The sequence below is a fragment of the Hermetia illucens genome, chromosome 5, assembly GCF_905115235.1.
Source record: "Hermetia illucens chromosome 5, iHerIll2.2.curated.20191125, whole genome shotgun sequence".
NCBI classification, from domain to species: domain Eukaryota; kingdom Metazoa; phylum Arthropoda; class Insecta; order Diptera; family Stratiomyidae; genus Hermetia; species Hermetia illucens.
In genome coordinates, this window is record NC_051853.1 from 24,587,448 (window position 1) to 24,608,495 (window position 21,048).

Below are 21,048 nucleotides of genomic sequence, written 5' to 3' on the forward strand. Positions count from 1 at the left end.
ATTTTCAAAATAATATGTTTTTTTGAGAAAAAAAATACATATATCAGGAAGAATTTCTGATTAGTTATATGTAATCGTTAGGATTACAACGAATGGGGAATCACACAACATACCAATGACACGAACCTGCTTTACAAATAAGCCAACGCCTGACACTATGCAAATTAAGAGAAAAAGTCACTGTCCCATTGACGGTTCCAGACAGCTGTTGAAATGTTTGAATAAAGTGTCAAAGTTTCCTTTCCCGGCAAAAGCACCGGCAAGGATTCTTCGAGTGTTTAAAGTGGTTTTCCAGTCGAGTTGAAATCTGTTTGTTTTTATATTATTTTGCAAATCTGGATGAGTCTAGCGAAGCAATGATCGCCGCCTCAGAGGCTCTGGTTTGTACAATGTTTACATGTTTATTGTGCTCTGAAGGGTTAGGTTTACGCTTGTTTGTGCACTAAATTTGCAAGAAAATATTGTTTCTTTGAAAATGAAGTTGCTCATGTTTATTAGGATAATAAAGTTGGATCAATTTCAAAGTGGGGACTAGGGAACAAATATGTCAGAGTAGGAATATATGTGTATATTAGCATACATACCCTTCGGACTGTTTGCACCCGTGTTTGGACAAAGGAATAGAAAAACAGGATTATTCCGAGAATAGCTTTCAAGGCTCTTGGTTAGACCAAGTTGCTGTTTTGAATTGCAAAACTAGAGACTGATAAATGGGCCTCCTATGGTTACACAAAATATATCAGCGACGCAGCCCAAGCGCACATAGAAATATTTTCGAAGCTTGACTGATAGATCTTCGTTGATAAACAGTGGATATTTCAGTAAGCAACTTGAGCTAGGTCTCAAAAGGGCAAGGAAGAAGTTGGACAAAACATTCGCAATAAAAAACACTTGCTTTTTTTTATGTTAGTTATCGTCCTTCAACAATATTTGATAAATCCTAAGAAAGTACTCGGATATCGCAGCATTTACATAGTTTAGTCAAGCTATCGTCGGAACGGAAGAATGCTGCACACCCAAAGAACGCGAGCACGCGCCGAGACCTATCACGAACTTCATCGAGCGAGAAATCGATTTTACAGACGGAAAAGGGAAGCCTAGGACAACCAACAGGTCTGAAAACTCGGAAAGTACAAGGAAAAACCGCACCAGGCACGGAAATTGCTCATCCTGCCGAGACAAAGAGGCCAATCTGATTTCCAACCGGATGGGTATATTGGAGCGATAGGTTTAGCATTTTAATAAACTGCTCAACAATCAGAATATCAGCGAGTTGTGGGTCCCGCAAACTGAAGACGACGGACAAATACTGCCACAACCAAGACTAGAAAACGTAGTCCGCGGGCTTAAAAATCAAAAGTCGCCAATGCAATAACAGCCGAACTGCTTAAATATGGAGGCGTTTCACCAACTTATGCTCAAGGTGTGGGACACCGAATCATACCAATCAATCATATATGCATGAAAAGTAAGGTATTACGCAGTGCAGCAATTATAGAGGTATCACGTTGCTGAGTACCATCTATAAGATATTCTCCGTTATCTTGCTAGGTTAGATAGTCCCATACGCCCAGAATATTATCGACCCATACCAAAGAGGGTTCACTCCAGGGAGATCAGCTACAGCAAGCGATGAAAAATCTGTTGGAATATGGCCATAAGTTAAGGTCGCCTATGATAGCACAGCCAGAGTGAAACTGCATATTGAGAGGCGTCCTGACGCGAGACCAGATAAAAGCAGCTGGATCACTTTCGAGACCATTCGGCATCCATAACGGTCTAAGGCTAGGAGAGGCCCTATAGTGCGCTGAGGTAAATGCTACACGCACAGTCCTCTTTAAGTCCACCCAACTACTAGCCTATGCTGACGATATCGACATAATGGCAAGAACGACCCCAGATGTACAAACTGCCTTCAACGAGATCGAGCAGGCGGCGCGAGACCTTGGATTGCGCATTGATGAAGACAAGACAAAGTACCTGGCGGCAATGTAAGCATCAAGAAACAAAGAACCAACAACATCAAATCGCACAACACAATTATCAACGGTCTCAAAATTGTAGTCTCTTATCTTGCTTTTTTGTTTTTGTCGAAAATCAAAACCAATAACATGGGCATGAAAACCGCGGACGGTTGTTGGCAGCCAACAGAGCCCGTTTCAGCTTACAACAACTGTGCCACTTGAAACGTCTCACCATAGGGTGAGAAGAAGAGCTTTGTACTGCACAAGACAATGATCTTGCCGGCCCTCATGTATTTCTCGGGCACTTGGGTTCTTAGCAAAAAAAATTGGGAATTTTTAGTCGCCTTCTAGGGAAGAATCTTCCGAAGAATTTTTGGCTTCCTAGAGGACGCAGGGGGGATGATCCAACTCGGAAAGTCTATAAGGGCAATATCTTTGACCTTGCGTCAGGTGCAGCGATTCCGTAGGCCAGAACCCAGGCATCGAATTTGTGGACCTTGGCGCAAAATCAGGATGTCTGGAGTTAAGGCAGACCTAGACCGGATATTGGTTGTTGCGCCGTTGATGATGATAACAACGGGGCGCCACCTTATTATTTAGATGGTATTATCGAAATAATGGAAATATTGCTTTTACAAAATATAATGGTACATTATAATAATTGATGATAATCAAATAAGTTGGCGTCGCTCATGTTGCAAAACGCATATCCAGGACCCTATGGTGATGTCTGTCTTAGGAATAAAAGACTTGACTGTGTAAATCAGTGGGCCCTAGGATGCTCGCTTTATCTAACTTGGGTGATGGTTGCCGGAATGGGCGCTCTTAGATTCCGGTCCAGGTTACGGAGCAACCAAACTATGTAGTGTTACGCACCAATAGAGATTTTCAATATAGGGAAGTCCAAAGCCTACCGCAATGGTAGTTGGCTTTCGGCTGACCCACGACGAACGTCTAATGAGACCAACCTAATCACGACCAGCAGTAGATTTGGAAGATGTCTTATCAGTGTGGGTCCAGAAGGATGCTTATATCGGCTTCAAAAGGGATTGTCATCTAGTCGTTTACCTTCAAATTGCAGTGCCATGACGGTGGACTGATGAACGTAGAGAGATCAGAGCTCTGCTATTCGCTGTAAACAGTAGGCTGCATAGTGTATGTCGTGACACTTTCATCTTGGAATGCCTCAAAGAGTGCATCGAAACTCTGGTCTCTGATCTAGATCCTCCTACCGGCGCATTAACACTCCATATCATTGTGGAGCAACATTCGAAGTTTCGATCGACCACTTCACCTGCTCTTCGTCTATTTTGAAGAAGCTTTCGATTGCGTTAACAACAAACGCATTTGGTATGATTTATACACAGACTATGGATACAGGAAGATCATTACGGAGGAACTAATAGCTATTATCACATCTCTGTGGAATTTGAAGTTGAAAGCGAAGTCCGCCAGAGTTAAATCTTTTCACTGATACTTTTCCTCCTCGTTATCGGGAATGATCTTCATGCTGCCTTGACTGGGGAAAGTGGTTGGATTTACTGAATGATGCCATCTTTCATCAAACAGTTCGACTACGGTGAGACATCTATGTTACTAGCTCTTTCATCAAAGTCAAGAACCTTGGCCAAAACGCTCACTAGGAAACTGTTTGGGGAAGGAGATAAGCGAAATTGAACTGATAACAAACACCAACAAAACAAATGTTATTTGTCGCACTTTTCCTATTTACATTAAAGTCCACTGTTCATTACGTAATGAAAAAACTGTAAAGAAAGTGGCTCCGTTGCTTAGAAAATAGGTAGTGAACGATCTGCAAAAATCCTATTGGAACAAATAAAATTACAGGTTCATCCTCAAATCGTTCAAAATTTTCTTCATAGAGAGGAAGATAGGGCCTGTATTCCAAGGAATAACCACTACTTTCCCAAGGAATATTGAAAAACGATTTGAATATTCTCCTGAGCTTCGTTATTTTTGCGTCGAGTCCAAAATTCTACATTTTCGCTTTCAATGGCCCGCAATTACTGTGGGGAAGAGTGGGCACTGCCTTTGAAGAACGTAATATTAAACCAACAGTTAAACACGGCGGTGGTGGCATCATAGTGTGGGGTGTTATCCAAGAAAATTTCACTACTTTGATTTACTAAGGCAGCAAATATCAGCTACGGTCGCTATATTGCAGGCTATGTAAGTTCATGATAATAATACAAAACACACAGTCATGGTCGTTAAAGAATGGGTCCTCTATAATGTCAGAGCTTCCTTATCCACTCCAGAGCCCGGATTTAAATCCGATAGAACACTACTGGGCACACGCCAAAAAGAAGTTACGTAAGGAGCATAAAAAGGCTTGAGGAATCACATAAAGGATATGTGAGGATCTATCCTGCAGAAGGTGCCGAAAAATTTGTAGAATGAATGAAAGGAAGATCTCTCGTAATTTTAAAAGCTAATGGTCACCATACAAAATATTAATTTACTCAACTGTTGTTTTGGTTGTTTGAAATGCACGCTGCCTCCTATGTCTGCCACGACGGGTTCGCAGAATTAGCTCATGTTTGTAGGTCCTCTCGAGTCAGTTATTTCACATCAAACGACCACTCAGCGTCACTTCTCCCCCAACTCTCCCCATTGGTTCAGCCGTCCTTGATCGAGCCGAAATCCATCTAAAGCAGTCCGGCTATATCGCATTCACAAAATTAGACTTACCCAGAAACAAGTGTTAGTAATGCATTTGGTAATATGCAACTTAATTAAACCTATGTACAAGCAAGAACATAAGGTTAATGATAGAAAATTTATATATTCTCTTCGGAAATATTAGAATAAGTTTTAGGGTTTTGTGGGAAGTTAAAATGTGGGGCAATTTTGTCAATAGAATTGAAAATAAAAATGAAATGAAAAATGAAATTTCTCGTCAGCTTGTCGCCGGACAAATCGAACGATATAATTAATATTGCACATTCTGCGTAGTTTCCTGGAGTTGTCTGTAGCTACTACGGATAAAGTAGATTTAAAACTGAAAATTAAGATGGCAACCAATTATTTTTTCAGGAATTTATTCCTCGAGGGCGTCAGGCGGTAGAGGAGCATCCTGGACCCGTATACCACAAACAACAAGTGAATATACCCAACGAGCACATCCTATTACACCGTCTTCAAAATGTCAATATCTCATCCGATGAAGACTTCAATGAATTTTGGTGTGTTCGTGAAATTTACGATGACATCCACGAGTCGTCATCGAAAAAGGATGCTGCAGACAGCCGACCGGCTAGTCCCAACTATATGGTGGACTTCAATATAAATTCAGAAGAGGAGTTGTACGTTAAAGGCTACACCGCTGTTTGGACAAACGGTAGTACTTTCATTGCATGTCAGAATTGACACTAAATTATGTTTTAAAGGGATCCAATACGAGAACACGGTTTTGCCGAGGGTATGCTTCACATGCGATACACCAATTAAGTTCGCTTTCTTCTGCCACGAAGAGTTTTTGAAGACGGGTGAGCTGGTAAAAGAGAAAGAAACGCCAGCAAAAACAGGAGATACGACTGCGATTGGTTTGATCGGTAAGTCTTCAAAATGTTCGCCTTAACTTCTACGAATTCAATAAAAATTCATTGAAATATTGGTATAGACTCAACAAGTCTTCGGATATACTGTCGCGATGGAGAAACTTATCTCACTAACCTGGAGTTTCCTGTATCAAATGTTTGGCAAACTAAATTCGGTATAATTCTTGAAAAAGAGCCTTACAGTACCGTAATCCATTTCCAATCGATATCAATGCCACGATTCTTCTCCTTGTCGCATCCACTTTATGAGATGTGCCCAATTTTACATAAATCACACGTTGGAACTGTAAATTACATAACTGAAGCTGAATATCGAATCGTTTTCTCAACACCGGACAATGATCTGGTACTGATGTATGATAATAAAATTGGGAAACACTTCGTGGCAAGATTGAGAAAAGCCACCGAGGACGAAATTCTGGCAGTCAGCGGTAAAAAATATATTGAAATTTATCCAAAACGTTTTAGGGATATATTATTTTTTTAGGTACAAATGAGACGAATATCAGTGGAATGACAGCATCTAATCGTGTTAGCAATTACAGTGTTTCACACAGCTCGCTAAAACACTCAGGTTTTATGAAGAATTCGACATCGATTTTGGGGAAATCTACCCCGATTAATATAACCAACAGCCCACATTTGGGAAAATTTATGCCTAATATGCCGACATCAGGAATTCCCAATATCAAGTAGGATTTTTTTGTAATCCAACCTCGCTAACTTGAACAAATAAAACGAATAAAATCTCCTTTATTGACTCCACTTTGAACAATTTCAGCAGTCGCGTCTGTACCCAATCACCCCTTACTCGTTTGCAGGCATCAATTGGTGTTCATTCAATGTCAATTCAAGACATAAGAAAAATTGGCCGGGCAGAGCCTTCAAAGCCAATCGTACCTGAACTTTGTTTGGAGCACATCTGGACAGAAAATACATCGGGGAGGTGGGGCCGACGATAATACTCGAATCGCAAAAGCCAAATATTCAAACTAGATTATTTTCAGAGACTTCCCCGAAGAAGCAAGCAAAGCTTTCAACCACATCGATATTGTTGGTCAACACTTTTTATGCTATTTACTGCAGCGTTCTGGTAAGCTCCTTCTCACTCGAATGGAGAAGATTAGTTCATCGGATGCTACACGTTTTGGAGTAGTTTCAACAATTCAAGCTACAGAGGCGGTTCCGTTGCATGTACGTGTACTTTTAGTGGATCTTTTCACATTGCATCAATGTCCAACAATTGTCTTGTCTTTCTCTAGAGAATGAAAATGATTGCAGTTATGGCTCCTTGTGGCACAGTTATTTTATATACCGGGGCTGTAATGGTGAGTAAAGTGCATATAGCGGGGATTCTAGCCAGTTCTTTGCCTACGAACCTGGGAAATTCTTCTTTTTCTTCATCGTTTCCAAGGTAAGGATTATACAAGGTGTCTCAAAAGAAATTTTATATTTATTTAGCTTACTGCATGAACGCAACGTATCCGAGGGGCGCGGGGGTTATGCCAATCGGTAGCCTGGCTCTTGGGAATTCAGTCGCTATGGAGCGTTTCTCGGGAGCAGACCGCGCGTTGTGCGTGCAAGAGTTTTACAAAAACGGCGATTCGACAACTGTAGTACGCGCTGCAGTAATCGAGGTTTTCGCCACTTAAATGATGCGCCAAGCATTCCTCTCATTCGACATTGGGTTAAAAAGTTTGAAGAGACTGGTACAACGCTAGATAAATCAAAATCCGGGCGACCTAGGTCATCAATGGTAGAAAACGTGGACAATGTTAATCAGTCAGTTCGTGACGACCCGAACTTTTCAATTCGGAAGCGCGCAAGTGCTTTAAATGCACATAGATCATCATTACATCGCACTATGCACAAAGACCTAAAGCTGCACCCCTACAAAATTCAATTGATACAAGAATTAAATCCCCAAGATGCCAGTCAGAGGCTTAATTTCGTTAATCATGTGATTGAGCGATTTTCAACGTTTACCAACATTTTGTTTTCGGATGAAGCTCATTTTCATCATCGTAAATAAGCATAACTGCCGTTACTGGAGTGCAACGAATCCGAAACGCAAACATCAGAAACCCCTACATTCGCCTAAAGTGACCGTATGGGCTGCGATATCGGCGCAAGGAATTATCGGCCCTTACTTTTTTGAAGACGAAAGCGGGCGTGCAGTTACAGTGAATTCAGAGCGTTATGTGGAGATGTTAGACAACTTCTTGGTACCTGAACTGCAAAACTTTCCTGGTTATAACCAAAGAACATGGTTCCAACAGGACGGAGCAACTTCTCACACGTCCAATATGTCTCTGCCATGTGTTCGTGAAATTTTCTCAGGCAAATTGATCTCCCGGAGAGGTGACATAAATTGGCCTCCACGCAGTCTAGATTTAACCCCTATAGACTCTTTCCTATGGAGCTATCTTAAATCTAAAGTTTACGCCAATAAATCAACTTCACTGGCGCATTTGAAAGAAAATATCTGTCACGAAATGGCAGCCATCCCTGAGTCCATCTGCCGAGTCGTCATAAGTAATTAAATGATTAAATAAGTGCCGAGAATGCGAGGATCTGCATTTAGACGATATTATTTTTAAGAAATAAATCCCCAAAAAGTGTATTTTAATAATTAATAAACATTTTTTCTATATACGACTTACTTTTTTTTTAATCGATTCACTAAATATAAAATTTCTTTTAAGACACCTTGTATTTAATAACTCGATATATCATTTTCTCTTTATCGTTGATAAAACCTTCCAATTTCAATTTTCAGGAGAAGTAGCTTACTTCCAACTGTTCCGCCCTCGGTCGAATCTACTTTTGAAGATGAACTCCATATGCTCTCACCTGTTCATCCCTTACAGCCGCCACCTAAGTACGAAATCTTAGTATTTAGAGAATAGTTTTTAATTTTTTTTTCTTTTGCCAAATTTGCAGAACAGCAATAAGCCTTTCGGTAAATCTCCGAGACCCAGCTGGGAACAGATTAACGCTAACCTATCCTGGTGGTAAAATGTATCGACTGGCTTTACCCTTAATAAGTGAAAGCCCTTTCATCTCAAGATGTCTAACTGTTTTGAGACAAGTTATGAGCAAAGAATTATTTGTGCAGGTAAAGTTCTCAAATCCATCGAAATTTCAGTTCTAAAATTTGTGGTTTTAGTTGATAGTGAAATGGTACGGTGTTCGCAATGCTCCAGGGGCCACTGATTTCAGTTGTGAACAGGAATGGGAGCGGTTCAAAAGTGCTTTGTCAGGTTAGTTATTGTCATTACACGGAACTGAAAAACAAAACTAAATAAATTTACTGCGCACAGAGCTAATGGGCAGATCATTATCTTCGAGTGAGCCTACATCCAATTCATGTTCAGAAGAGCCCAAGAAGAGAAGAAAAGAAGACGATGATGCCGGCACCGATGAAGATTGGGAATACTTACTTTCTAAATTGCAGCCAAATTTCCTGAAAGACGCTACGAATGTTATCCCGCACAATGACTTAAACGCTCCTCTATTTTCAAAGATACCAACTATTTTCTATACCCTTCACTTATTGTATGAAGACCTTAAACTCGATGCCACCATGCATGGCTACCTGAAATTTTTAGTAGAGGTGAACTGAGGTTGTCTTACATAGATCGGCCTCAAACGATTTAATGTCCGTTTCTTACAGTTCCTTCACCAACTAGCATCAGATATGCAGCTGCATGCATATTGCTTGCACTATTTCTTTGATTTTCCTGGATTGGTACATGTAACTGCGAAGAATTTCTTTACCGAACAAGATGGGAAGAAAATGCTGAAGAAAAGTCTATTACGGGAGCCTGTTCCAAATATTTATAAACAAATTGTTAATATAATTAAAAGCGACGATTCAGATAAATATCCCTACGTGTTGAATGTTAATAATCTGAGCAGAAATATTATTCAGGTATATTGTCAGTGCCACCCTTCTGGTTTCTTTAACTATTTGAATGTTTGGTTACAGATCGTAAGTCTCATTTGCCATGGAGTAGACAAATTCAAAAACTGGTTCCGTTGCGTTGAATTTGAAGCCCCCGGAAAGGACATGAAACAACCGAAGCGGTTAATTTCTTTGAATTCCACACGATCCGAACAATTGATTCAGATGTTGATTCAAATGGGTAAGTACTGCATTTTGTATAAGAAAACGAACCAATTGGTCGATAGCCATTCTGTGTGGTCGGAGTCGACCAGGCTACCCAAAAACGTGGAAGCTAACTCACAAATATTGACGCTCCAAAGAAGTGTTCCATCGACGCGGGCCTGCTTACCACTTCGCCAGCCAGGCTCCTAATTTTGGAAAGGGGGGAGGGTTTCTTTTAACAGTTCTGCTCCGTTAAAAAAAAACCCGCGGCGTGTCATGGGTTCACACCGGAACTGACAAATCAAACAAACATCGGGATATCGCGGGAACGAAACGGAAAGTTAACACACAAATTAAATCTGGAAATAAAACAAAAAAAAATTAACGGCTTGATCATGCCTCCCATGGAGCCGTGAATCTCCGAACTCGAGTGCCGTGATTGAGAGGGAATCGCAACCTCAGTTCTTCCTTCTGCAGGCCATTATATTGAAGGATGGCTCTCACGTTATGCGAGTTTCGCGGGTTAGAGAGAAGAGGGAATCCTCGAATTAAGAGAAGTAATTACATTGCATGCTGGTCGCAAGCACAGGTAAAGGAAGAGGGTTTGAGCCAATGTACAACGTGACAAATATAAAATGCTGAGATCAGAGAAAGATAAAGTATAGTTGGAGCTATTCCATTATGCTAAATTCAACCTGATCTCTCTTGGTGACAGCTCCCTCGACAGGGCTACCAAGAAAATGTATCCAGTCGTTAAAAACATAATGATCAGATTGAGTCACAAGCCTCGGAAAAAATGCTGAGGCGTCCATATCAATCGATGCGGCAGGACGAGCCCCGGTCCTATGACAAATGGGCAAGGATTCTTGACGCATGGACGGTGACTGTAGTAAATTAGTCCGAACAAAATACATACGTGTCTGTACCCTAAATATTGGCACCCTGACTGGAAAAGCCTTCGGAAAAGGCGCATTAATATTTTTACTCTACAAGAAACCCGATGGTCTGGTGCCAAAAGCTAAGGCATAGAACCCGAACGTAATTAAAATGGCTATAAACTTCTGTATTTTGGAAATTCACATATTCAATAAAGTGCTGGCATTGCCTTCTCAGAGGGTTCCCGTGATGTCATTAAAGAAGTAGAACGATTTGATGATCGGCTGATGAAGCTCACTATTGTATCAGCTGATTGCACTATTCAATTCTTCTCCGCATACGCACCACAGACAGGTCGGCCTGATGCCGAGAGGGATGCCTTCTGGCAACTTCTCAATGTAAAGACTTGCAACGTGCCTGCTGATGACTATATTATCTTTGTAGGCGACCTTAATGGTCATGTGGGTGAAAAGGCAGACGGGAACAGGTGCCGTCGGGGAAAAGGGTTTGGAGCGCGCAATGAGGGTGGAGAGCGTATTTTTTGCGGACACCCATGACCTTGTACTTATGAATACATGGTTCATCAAACGATTGTCTCAGCTTGCTACATTTTATAATGCGAATAGTAAAACGCATATCGACTATATTCTCATAGGACGATATTTTACCACCGTCACTGATTGCAAAGCCATTCCCTATGAGACCATCGCACCTCAACATCAACACGTTGGCTGCCGTCCTGCGAATCAAGCCACTGATAAAACAGCGTGAGGAACGCACTGGCCCGCCGCGCATTAAATGGTAGCGATTTGGTGAGAAGAAAGAAAAAATGATCTCACTTATGCGATTACCAACCATTCCGAATATGGAAGAATCGTGGAATCAAATTAAAGACATGATCCACAGAGGGGCCTCTTCAATTCTCGGGGTCACCAAGCCAGGTAAGCGGCTTTGGAATGACGATGTTGAAATGAAGGTTCGTAAAAAGAAACGCCTCTACCACAAGTTTCTCGACAGTAAAACGCTCGCCAATTGGCAAATTTATAAGAATGCCAACTGGGAAGCAAAGAAAGCGATCGGTGTCACCCGAGCGGACCATTACAAAAATCTTTACGATAAACTGAACACTCGGGATAGCGAGAAAGATCTGCATCGACTTGCCAAAGGCCGACACCAAAGCATATAAGACATCGAACATTTCTGTTGCGTTAATAACAAGAACAGTACTTTGCTTACCGACCATCGAGCCGCAATGACAACAGGTAAATCATCCGTGCCTCAGAGGGTATTAGCGCCTGCGCTGAAATTCTAGAAAAAAATCGTACAGAAGAAAATGTTCTTCTAGTACTTAATTAAGTTCTGGAACATGCTCCGACTAAGCAGGCTTACTGATATTTTCCAAAAATTTACGGATAGCACCACCTCCGCCAATTACCTTTTATAAGTAATGTCTGTGTAAACCTTGAAGGCATATTCTTAGATTTTTTTATCGTGTGTAGTACGTCAACCACACCTACCAGCCATCGTTCAAGGTTACTTTAAATGTCTTTCAGCTCGCCCCATGACTTCCCGAGACGCTCGTACTCCTCCTCAACTATTCTGCGCCAAATGTCCTTGAGGCGGCCCACCCGTCGGCCACCTTGGGAGAGTGGAGTCCACTGCATGGCGTAGCCCGCAACGCACTTGTCGCCTCTCCTTAAAATGTGACCTATGCACTGCCATTTCCGTCTTCCGATCACAGTATAAGTGCCAGGCCTATGCGACGACCAACCGATAATACGATGCAGACAGGTGTTGACGACTTGGAGCTTTCGGGTACCAGTGGGGTTCACTTTCCATATGCTACTCCCATATAGCAACACGAAAAGAGCACTACGCATAGAACAGTCTGAACTTGGTCTCGAGATAACTGCATTTCGAATTTCAGACAGGGCAGTGAACGCGGATCTAGCGCTGCTTATGCGTTGAGAACATCCAATTCCGTCGCGCCACCAGGAGAGACCACGCTCCCCAGATATACAAATTGATCGATGCGTACAATGTTCTGTCTGAGGAGTCTTAACTACGTATCCATTTAATGTCTGACCAGACTAAATGGAGACCCAAGAACCCAAGAAAAAGGAGTCCATAGTCTATAAAGAGTGGGAGTAAGCTGCTCTCCATTTAGTCCGGTCCGACATCAAGTGAATGCGAACTTAGGACTCCTCAATCCCTAAACAAAAATTGTCTAACTCCGGCCAAGTTCTGGTCCGAACTGTGGTCGGATTTACGTTGAATATAATTCACACCCTTGTCGAGTTTTGCGAATTATAAAAGGAAGCGTTATAACATCTGCACGCCGCTTCGGTCACGCTGCTCCCAGAACAGAGATGAGGCTTCGTCTGATGAGTTGCCTCTGCCCTGGTACGAAACTGTAGTCGTTTTTGTCTTTCGCACCTTGAATTCGGAACGATATTGATCACCAAAAGAGTTGATATCGATCACCTTGCTGTTGCTTTAATAGAATGAAACAGAATTCTAGGCGAATTGAATTTAACACTTTCAGATGATATTTGCGTAGCAAAAATGATCTCGAGCAACTTGTCCAAAAATGGACTGATCGCCCCATGCAATAGGGTATCAGATTGAATCTAAATAAAACTGAATTTTTGGTAACCGATCCCCATCAAACAGGCACTATTAGCGTCAGTGACAGTGACCTGCCCAGAACTAAGCGATTTAAATATCTGAGCTCAATACTATCAACCAATGGAGAACTGCGTTATGAAACTGCTTCACAGATTAGCGAAACCTGGATGAAGTGGCGCTATAGAACTGATGTTCTTTGTGATTGACGTATCAACGAAAGTCCGAAATCTAAAATTTATCGCAGTATCGCCCGCCCTGTCGCTCTCTATAGCTCTGAGTGTTGGCTGACCCTAAAAGACAATGAACGGCGTCTTGCGGTAAAGGAGATGAAGATGTTGCGTTGGATTAGTGGCATGACACGCCTTGAACACAACCGAAATGATGATATCCGCGATCGATGGTGTGGTCATTTAATTCGCGCTACTGAGAATTCAGTCGCCAAGATTGGTCTAAAGTCGATGGTAAGCGACTAAAAGACCGGCTGAAATAACGGTGGCTTGACACGCTGGATGGGAGTTTGAAAGCCTCGCGACTGCGTGCAGATCAAACCCTTGATCGATCACGGCGAGCCGACCCCGCTTGCGAACGGGAGAGAAGCTAAAGAAAAATAAGCCTCCTCGAAATCGCTAAAACTAGGAAAAAGAGAAATCTAAGTCCCACAACCAGAGTGAATCATTTTGTTTCGTCCCAAATTAAGAAATGTTTTCCCTTTTTCAAAGAAAAATTAATTTTTCTCGTAAATACTATGTGCAACCGTCATCTATATAATCTTCTTTTATTCATTTAAATCAGGCATCAAAAGAGCAGACGTTGAGCGTTTACCACCAGCAATTCACTTTCTCATCGTACAATGTCTTGAACACTGTCGGCTAAATCCACCAGTAGGGTGGGAAGCAGACGCCTATGAACTAATTCTCCGTTCAGAACTGATCGCCCTAGCTAAAATGAAGAGGGCCGACTATTCTAACAGCCCAACGATGCGGAGTAACATAGACAAAGAGAATTCCTTATCACCGCGCATACCTTCTTCTAACGATTTTATGCCGAAATTCGAGGATACCCGGTCAGATGACGACGGAATGGAGAATATTGATACACAACTATTACGTCTACGATTCCCAAATGATTTACGTATTGCTGAAATTCGTCGCATGCTAAGTAGTTCTGAGCCGGTGTTGATTGACATTACCCAATCATTAGGGGTAAGCGATCATGACTTCATTGAGGAGCAGGAGAAACAACTGTTTGCGCTCTGCACAAGAACAATGGCCCTTCCTATGGGAAGGGGCATGTTCACCCTCAGAACAACCACACCCAAATCAACGGAATCAATGCCTATTCCGAAATTGTGCTTAACTGGAAAGGAGCCAATAAAAGGTGCAACAATTGAAATGCAGCAGATCGAAATACCCCCGAATATGAATTTGTGGCCATCATTTCACAATGGCGTAGCAGCAGGACTACGAATAACACCGAACGCTGTCGATATTGACTCGACATGGATTGTGTATAACAAACCGAAGGGACAGACGGACATTTCTACTGAACATGCTGGATTTTTGATGGCTTTGGGATTGAATGGACATTTGAAGAGTTTGTCGTTTATGAGTATTTACGAGTATCTGGTAAAATGTGATGAAATGACAAGTGTAGGTCTACTGCTAGGTATATCTGCAACGCATAGAGGTTTGGTGTTTATTGAAAGAAAAAAGGGCATTTGCATAACAGTTTTTTTCAGGTACAATGGATAACACAACTACAAAGCTATTGAGCGTACACATTGAAGCCCTTCTACCAGCAACAGCGTTAGAGTTAGACATTCCGCAGAATATTCAGGTGACATGCTTAATGGGAATTGGCCTTGTATATCAAGGAACTGCGAAGCGTCACATAGCAGAAGTTCTTTTACAAGAAATTGGTAAGATTGAAGTAACTGCTTTGAAATTGTGAAGGATTATTGCTTCCCCTTAAAGGTCGTCCACCGGGACCGGAAATGGAGAATAGCGTGGAACGAGAATCATATGCACTCACTGCCGGGCTTGCTTTAGGATTAGTTACTTTAGGTCAAGAAGAATCTCCTGCAGGTCTAAGGGATCTACAGTTGCCAGACACGTTACATTACTACATGGTCGGAGGCAATAAACGTCCGCTGACCGGTAGAACTCTTCTTTTGAATTTCTAAACAAAATTTTCATGGATAATTCTGTTCGCAGGATCACAAAAAGAAAAATATAAACTGGCTTCATTCCAAGTTCGTGAAGGGGATACTGTCAACATTGACGTGACAGCTCCCGGTGCTACTTTAGCTCTCGGCCTGATGTACTTCAACACAGGAAATCAAGCAGTTGCTGCATGGATGAAACCGCCCGATACAAGTTATTTGCTTGACTTGATTCGACCAGATCTCTTACTATTGAGGATTATCGCAAGAGGTTTGTTTGAAGAGAGTAGTTCAGAAATGGAGACTAATTAAAGGATTATTTGTTACTACAAAATAGGATTGATCTTATGGAGCGACATTGAACCCACCCGAGATTGGCTTTTCACCCAATTTCCTGCCAATCTTGAATTTGATATACATCGTGGTCCGGAAGAAATCAATAGTGATATTGATCACGAGGCGATTACGTGAGTGGTTTAAATTTTTCTTAATGCAATTTTACTAAATCATCAACAAATCCATTCATTCTAGAATGGAATATTGGGTCTATAACTTAATTCGTGCCATTTGGTAAGACATGGCGTAACTTGATTATTATTCCATGTGTAGGACGGGGTCACCAATATGTAGGATGTGGGTAGTGGATTCCTAGATTATTCCCCCCTGAGTGACATTGTCACGTGGAAGTTTTAGTAGGTATGTACGTCGAATTCGTGCTGGGGGTGGATTGAGTGGCTTCCAACTAATACTGGTGCTGGGCTTCCCAGACGACGATGGAGGCGTCGGTATTCGATGAACTGACTCGGCGGGTGACGCTGGCTGAGCTGTCGATTTGCTAAGCGGTTCATTTATATTGTTTGATGTGGTTAGAGCATCGGCGAGACACGTCGGTGGTATCTCGTTTTCGCCAGTGGTGACCCGCTCATCAGGGACTTGAGATTGGAACGAAGGAACATCGCTGCAACTAAACCCTGGCGGGAGCCTCTCTGTGGAGACGTTACAACTCCTTCCATTGACGTCAATCGTGTAGAGCACACTAGATATGCGGTGAATCACATGGTGGGGTCCGGTTTATAGTTGCGAAAGTGACTTCTTTACTTGGGGCACTCGCATGAAAACATGAGAGCACGCGTTGCGTTGACGAACAATTCTCCGGGAAGTCGCAGAGGCCAGAGCAGTTCAGCGCAGCTGGCGCCTAAGTCTTCTTGGAACGAATTTCGCAGGCCCAAAAAGACAGTGGGCAAAATTCCAACCCAATTGGCGTTGTCCTCGTGGCACATAATAGCTGCCTTTAGGGACCTATGGAAACGTTCGACTAAACAGTTGGATGCCGAAGAGTACGCGTACGTTTGTATTCCAGGAAGTTCGTAAGCGACTTGAAGAACACGGATTCAAATTGAGTTCCCTAATCGGACGTGACGATGCTAGGAGCTCCATAGCGTCGGTGATGTATTCAGCACTTTGATCTGGCAAAGGCACTACTTCGGGCCAGTGTGAAAATCTGTCCACCATTGTTAACCAATAAAGATAACCGCGTGAAGGCATCAGTGGTCCGACGATATTGATATGGACCTGTTGAAACCGTCTATCGGGCGTTCCAAATGGTTGGAACTTGTTCTTCGTGTGCCTGCCAGTCTTGGATCTTTGGCAGGGAAGGCACGTTGGAGCGAATCAATGCACGTCTTTCCGCATACTTAGGCCAAACAATATTTTTACTTTGACTCGAAACGTAGCGCGGGTGCTGGGATGTGAGCATTGATGGTGCATGTCGAAGATTCGCTACGTAGTGTCGTTGGTGCGAAAGGCCTGATGTGACTCCTAGAAATGTCGCAGTATAGTTCGCTGCTGTTATCAATACTGAACGGCTGTAACTGAAGGGAACTAGAGTTGTCGTCCAACAGCGTACGAAGCTCTACTTTGGCTTGCTGTTCCCTGGCTAACTCATCGGTGCTAATTAGCGCTGGTAGAGTTATAACTTCAACCCAGGAAGTGAATCAGCAACAATGTTGGCTTCGCCTTTAATGTAACGAATATTCGTGGAAAATTGCGAAATATAGTTCAGGTGTCTGAGCTGGCGTGGCGATGCCTTGTCCGCCTTCTGCGAAAAGGCGAAGGTAATCGGCTTGTGATCCGTCCTGATTACGAGCTGGGAACCGTCTAGCAGATGTCTAAAATGACGAACGCTGCTGTAGATTGCGAGCAATTCGCGGTCGTACACGCTATATTCCTGCTCGGTGGAGGTGAGTTTTCTCTGATAAAAAGCGATAGGTAACTATCAGTGATCACTCTGCAATTGCTCGAGCACTGCGCCTGCCGCAACATCGGATGCGTCGGTGATCAGAGCCGTTGGTTGGCCCGGTTGATAATGAACCAGCAATGTGGCTTCAGCTAGGCTGCCTCTACACCTTTCAAAAGCATCTTCGGCTTCTGAAGTCCATACAAGAGGGTGCTTTATCGCCTTTCTTAAAATCACGCAGATATTCGAGTAGCGGTGCCTGCAGGCTAGTGGCGTTCGATACAAATCTCCGATAGAACTTGAGGGTACCGAGAAATCGACGAAGATGTTTGACAGTGTCAAGTTTCCTAAACTGTTGTATCGCCTCTACACGCGATTCTGGTGGTGGGATGCCGTGTTTGTCAAACGATTGACCTAGATACTCAACACGTTCTACACCGAATGTGCATTTGGCGACGTTAATCACAATTCCGTATTTAGAAAGTTGATCGAAGACGGTTCTGAGATGTTGCGGATGTTGTTGCGGGGACTCAGATTCCACCAGGATATCGTCTACGTAGCAGGAGCAGTACTCGAGACCTCTAAGGACTTCATCCGAATCCGAATGTCATTATCGTAAATTCAAACAGCCCGAACGGCGTAGTAACATGGTTTTGGGGATGTCCTCTTCGTCGTCAGGAATCTGGTGAAATGCTCTAAGCAGGTCAATTTTCGAAAACACGACTTTTCCGGCAAAGCTTGTGACGACGTCCTGAATATAAGGCACCGGGTACCGATCCGGCTTAGTCGCGGCATTAAGCCTGCGGTAATCTTCACAGGGGCGTCAATAGCCTTGTTCCTTTTTTAGAACTAGGTGTAAAGGGCCAGCCCATGGACTTTTAGAAGGACGGCAAAATCCATTCTGCAGCAAATATGACTGACCCTGACCAATGTGCGAGGCCAGATAAAAGCAGCAGGATAACTATCAAGACCATTCGACATCAACAACGGTCTACGACAAGGGGATGCCCTATCATGCGTCCTCTTTAACCTGGCCCTGGAGACAGACAATGATCTTGCCAGTCCTCATGTATTCCTCGGAGACTTGGGTTCTTAGCAAAAAGAATTGCGAACTCTTGGCTGCCTTCAAGAGAAGAATCCACCGAAGAATTTTTGGCCCCCTACATGAGGATGGACGATTCCGTAGCCTATATAACGACGACATCTATGAGCGATACCATGGCGGTTAAGTTGTGGATAGAATCCGGCTCAATAGATTGCGGTGGGCGGGTCAGTTAATCCGTATGAATGAGGATGATCCAGTCCGCAAAGTCTATAAGGGCAATATCTATGATAGAAAGATAAGACGAGGCAAGCCCTGCCTGAGATGGAGCGATGGCGTAGGCCAGGACGCCAGAGAGCTTTTAGGGATATCGGCGCAAAACTGAAATTCCTTATTAAGGCAGGCCTAGACCGGATACCGATTGTTGCGACGTTGATGATGATGATGAAATAAACGTTCAAATTTTGAAAAAAAAACAGCACGAATTAAGTTATACATCCAATCAAAGTTTATTTTGACAATGCTCCAAGCTCAAAAAATGAAATTATTTCCTCTTTTCGTAGTCAAGCTTATTGTAACATCATTGCCGGCGCTGCATTTTGCATTGGATTGCGATATGCCGGGACGGAAGATCCAACAGCTTTCAAAACTCTCACGAAAACAATACAAATATTTCTCAATATGAACGGTCAATACGTAGTAGAATATGCTGGAAAAGTGACGGTGGAGAATAGTCTAATGATTATCTTGCTGGCAATATCTCTGGTTTTCGCAGGTACTGGAAACTTAGATATATTACGACTAATTCGATATCTGAGGTCAAGGATTGGTGCTTCTAACTCACACGTGAATTATGGTTCGCAAATGGCCATTCACATGGCCCTGGGTTTCTTGTTTTTGGGTGCTGGACGATATACACTGTCAAGGAGACCTGAAGCGATTGCCGCTTTGGTGTGTGCTCTATTTCCAAAGTTCCCGAATCACAGTAATGATAATCGGTAAATCAAAGAAATTAAGTACTTTAAAAGGTTGTTTTGCTTACATTCCGCCATACTCTGTAGGTACCACCTTCAAGCTTTCAGACATCTCTACGTGCTTGCTGTAGAACCAAGGCTATTTCTACCCAGAGACATTGACACCGGAAAACTGTGCTTATGCAACATATCGGTCATAGAACTAAACAGCAACGAACTCAGAGACTTACCAATGGCACCTTGTATGTTACCCGAATTAAGTACACTCAAAGCAGTCACCGTGAATGATCCGAACTATTGGCCGATATGTTTCGAAAGGGACCGAAATTGGGATCAATTGTTGTGAGTACAAAAGACAAATCTTGGACCTATTTCAAATGCAACCAGTTTAAACATAATTTACTATTTCAGGCGTGTACTTGAGAATTGTGAACCAATAGACATCAAGAAGCGAGCCGGGTGCCTATCTCATCTGGAGGACCCTGATCGACTTATAAGCCTCCTTGCCCAAACACTTACATCTGAGCAATATTCCTGCTGGAAAGTCGACGTCAAGTCGCTCCTGTCTTATTCAAGTGATTCGCGTGTGGTTTGTTTCACGGAGAAATTCCTACAAACGAACGAAGGGTCGGAGCTTACAAGCCGAAGGGAAATAGAACAAATGCAACTTTTGATGATAATCTTTTACAACTGCCTTAGACGCGATAAAATGCATGCTTTTCCCATCTGCCTATCGTTACTTAGCGTAGGTTTCTGAGATTTAAAGGCGGCGATCAATTAAACCACAAAACTTTTATTTGCCTTATTTTTTCAGTCCTTGAACCATCTAACCAACAACATGGACGTTTGGCAAATGAAAATCATAAAAGCCTATCAAAGTTCCACAACTGACGATGTCCTTCATCTCGACGAAATTTTAGATTCAATTGTGGCGAAAACAGCTAGTTGCATGGAAGCGTGGTGTGGGAAATATTCATCAGTTCTGAAGCATGTCATCACGTCGCCCAATGTGGATGCACTGAAACGCATACCAATTGACAATCTCAGCGAGGTTACGTCTGTAATGATCTACTACGATCTCATTCCGAATATTGTGAGTTCAGTCGATTTATCGGGTCGCGTGAATTATTTGAGATTGTTGTATGAATTTAAGAAACTCCGTTTTGATACAGAGACAATTAGTTGTATAGGAAGATTGCTAAATGTAAATTGATTGTTCAGAAAATGAATAAATTGATGTGAGATGTACTTTGTAATGTTTTTAGTATTTTGAGCTCCGCGCAATATGTGCCGATAGAAGGATAGGAACAACTGCAGGATGTGAATTCTTTCACAGTCCACTGCTAATCTCCTGTCGTTCCCAGTTCGCTAACAATATTTGGAAGAAGATTACCATAATGTTGAATTCAAGCAAATTTTCGAAACTTTGTGGGACCAGTTCACTTCTGAAATCCCTCCAAATTTATTCCCACAGC

The 21,048-nt window shown here is 42.6% G+C and overlaps 1 protein-coding gene across 1 annotated transcript; it reads left to right on the plus strand.

The window, feature by feature from the left end:
- The first annotated feature begins 225 nt into the window (after window positions 1-225).
- Window positions 226-20,821, plus strand: LOC119657712 (anaphase-promoting complex subunit 1). Its single transcript, XM_038064751.1, has 23 exons — window positions 226-380; window positions 5,022-5,325; window positions 5,375-5,539; window positions 5,608-5,976; window positions 6,033-6,237; window positions 6,327-6,491; window positions 6,553-6,739; window positions 6,808-6,959; window positions 8,325-8,426; window positions 8,489-8,663; window positions 8,715-8,808; window positions 8,869-9,161; window positions 9,222-9,479; window positions 9,537-9,693; window positions 13,953-14,846; window positions 14,899-15,078; window positions 15,134-15,316; window positions 15,374-15,592; window positions 15,659-15,788; window positions 19,163-19,597; window positions 19,661-19,915; window positions 19,985-20,318; window positions 20,388-20,821. Exons 1-23 carry the CDS (start codon window positions 357-359, stop codon window positions 20,784-20,786), a joined length of 5,679 nt encoding a protein of 1,892 aa, XP_037920679.1. The 5' UTR covers window positions 226-356; the 3' UTR covers window positions 20,787-20,821.
- Window positions 20,822-21,048: the final 227 nt, after the last annotated feature.

Bases quoted from the DNA above. Each gene is read 5' to 3' on its own strand.
- LOC119657712 (XM_038064751.1), top strand. From the start codon at position 357: ATGATCGCCGCCTCAGAGGCTCTG. The intron at 5,540-5,607 runs GTAAGTCTTCAA...ATATTGGTATAG, and splicing joins GACTGCGATTGGTTTGATCG to ACTCAACAAGTCTTCGGATA. The intron at 6,238-6,326 runs GTAGGATTTTTT...GAACAATTTCAG, and splicing joins TCAGGAATTCCCAATATCAA to CAGTCGCGTCTGTACCCAAT.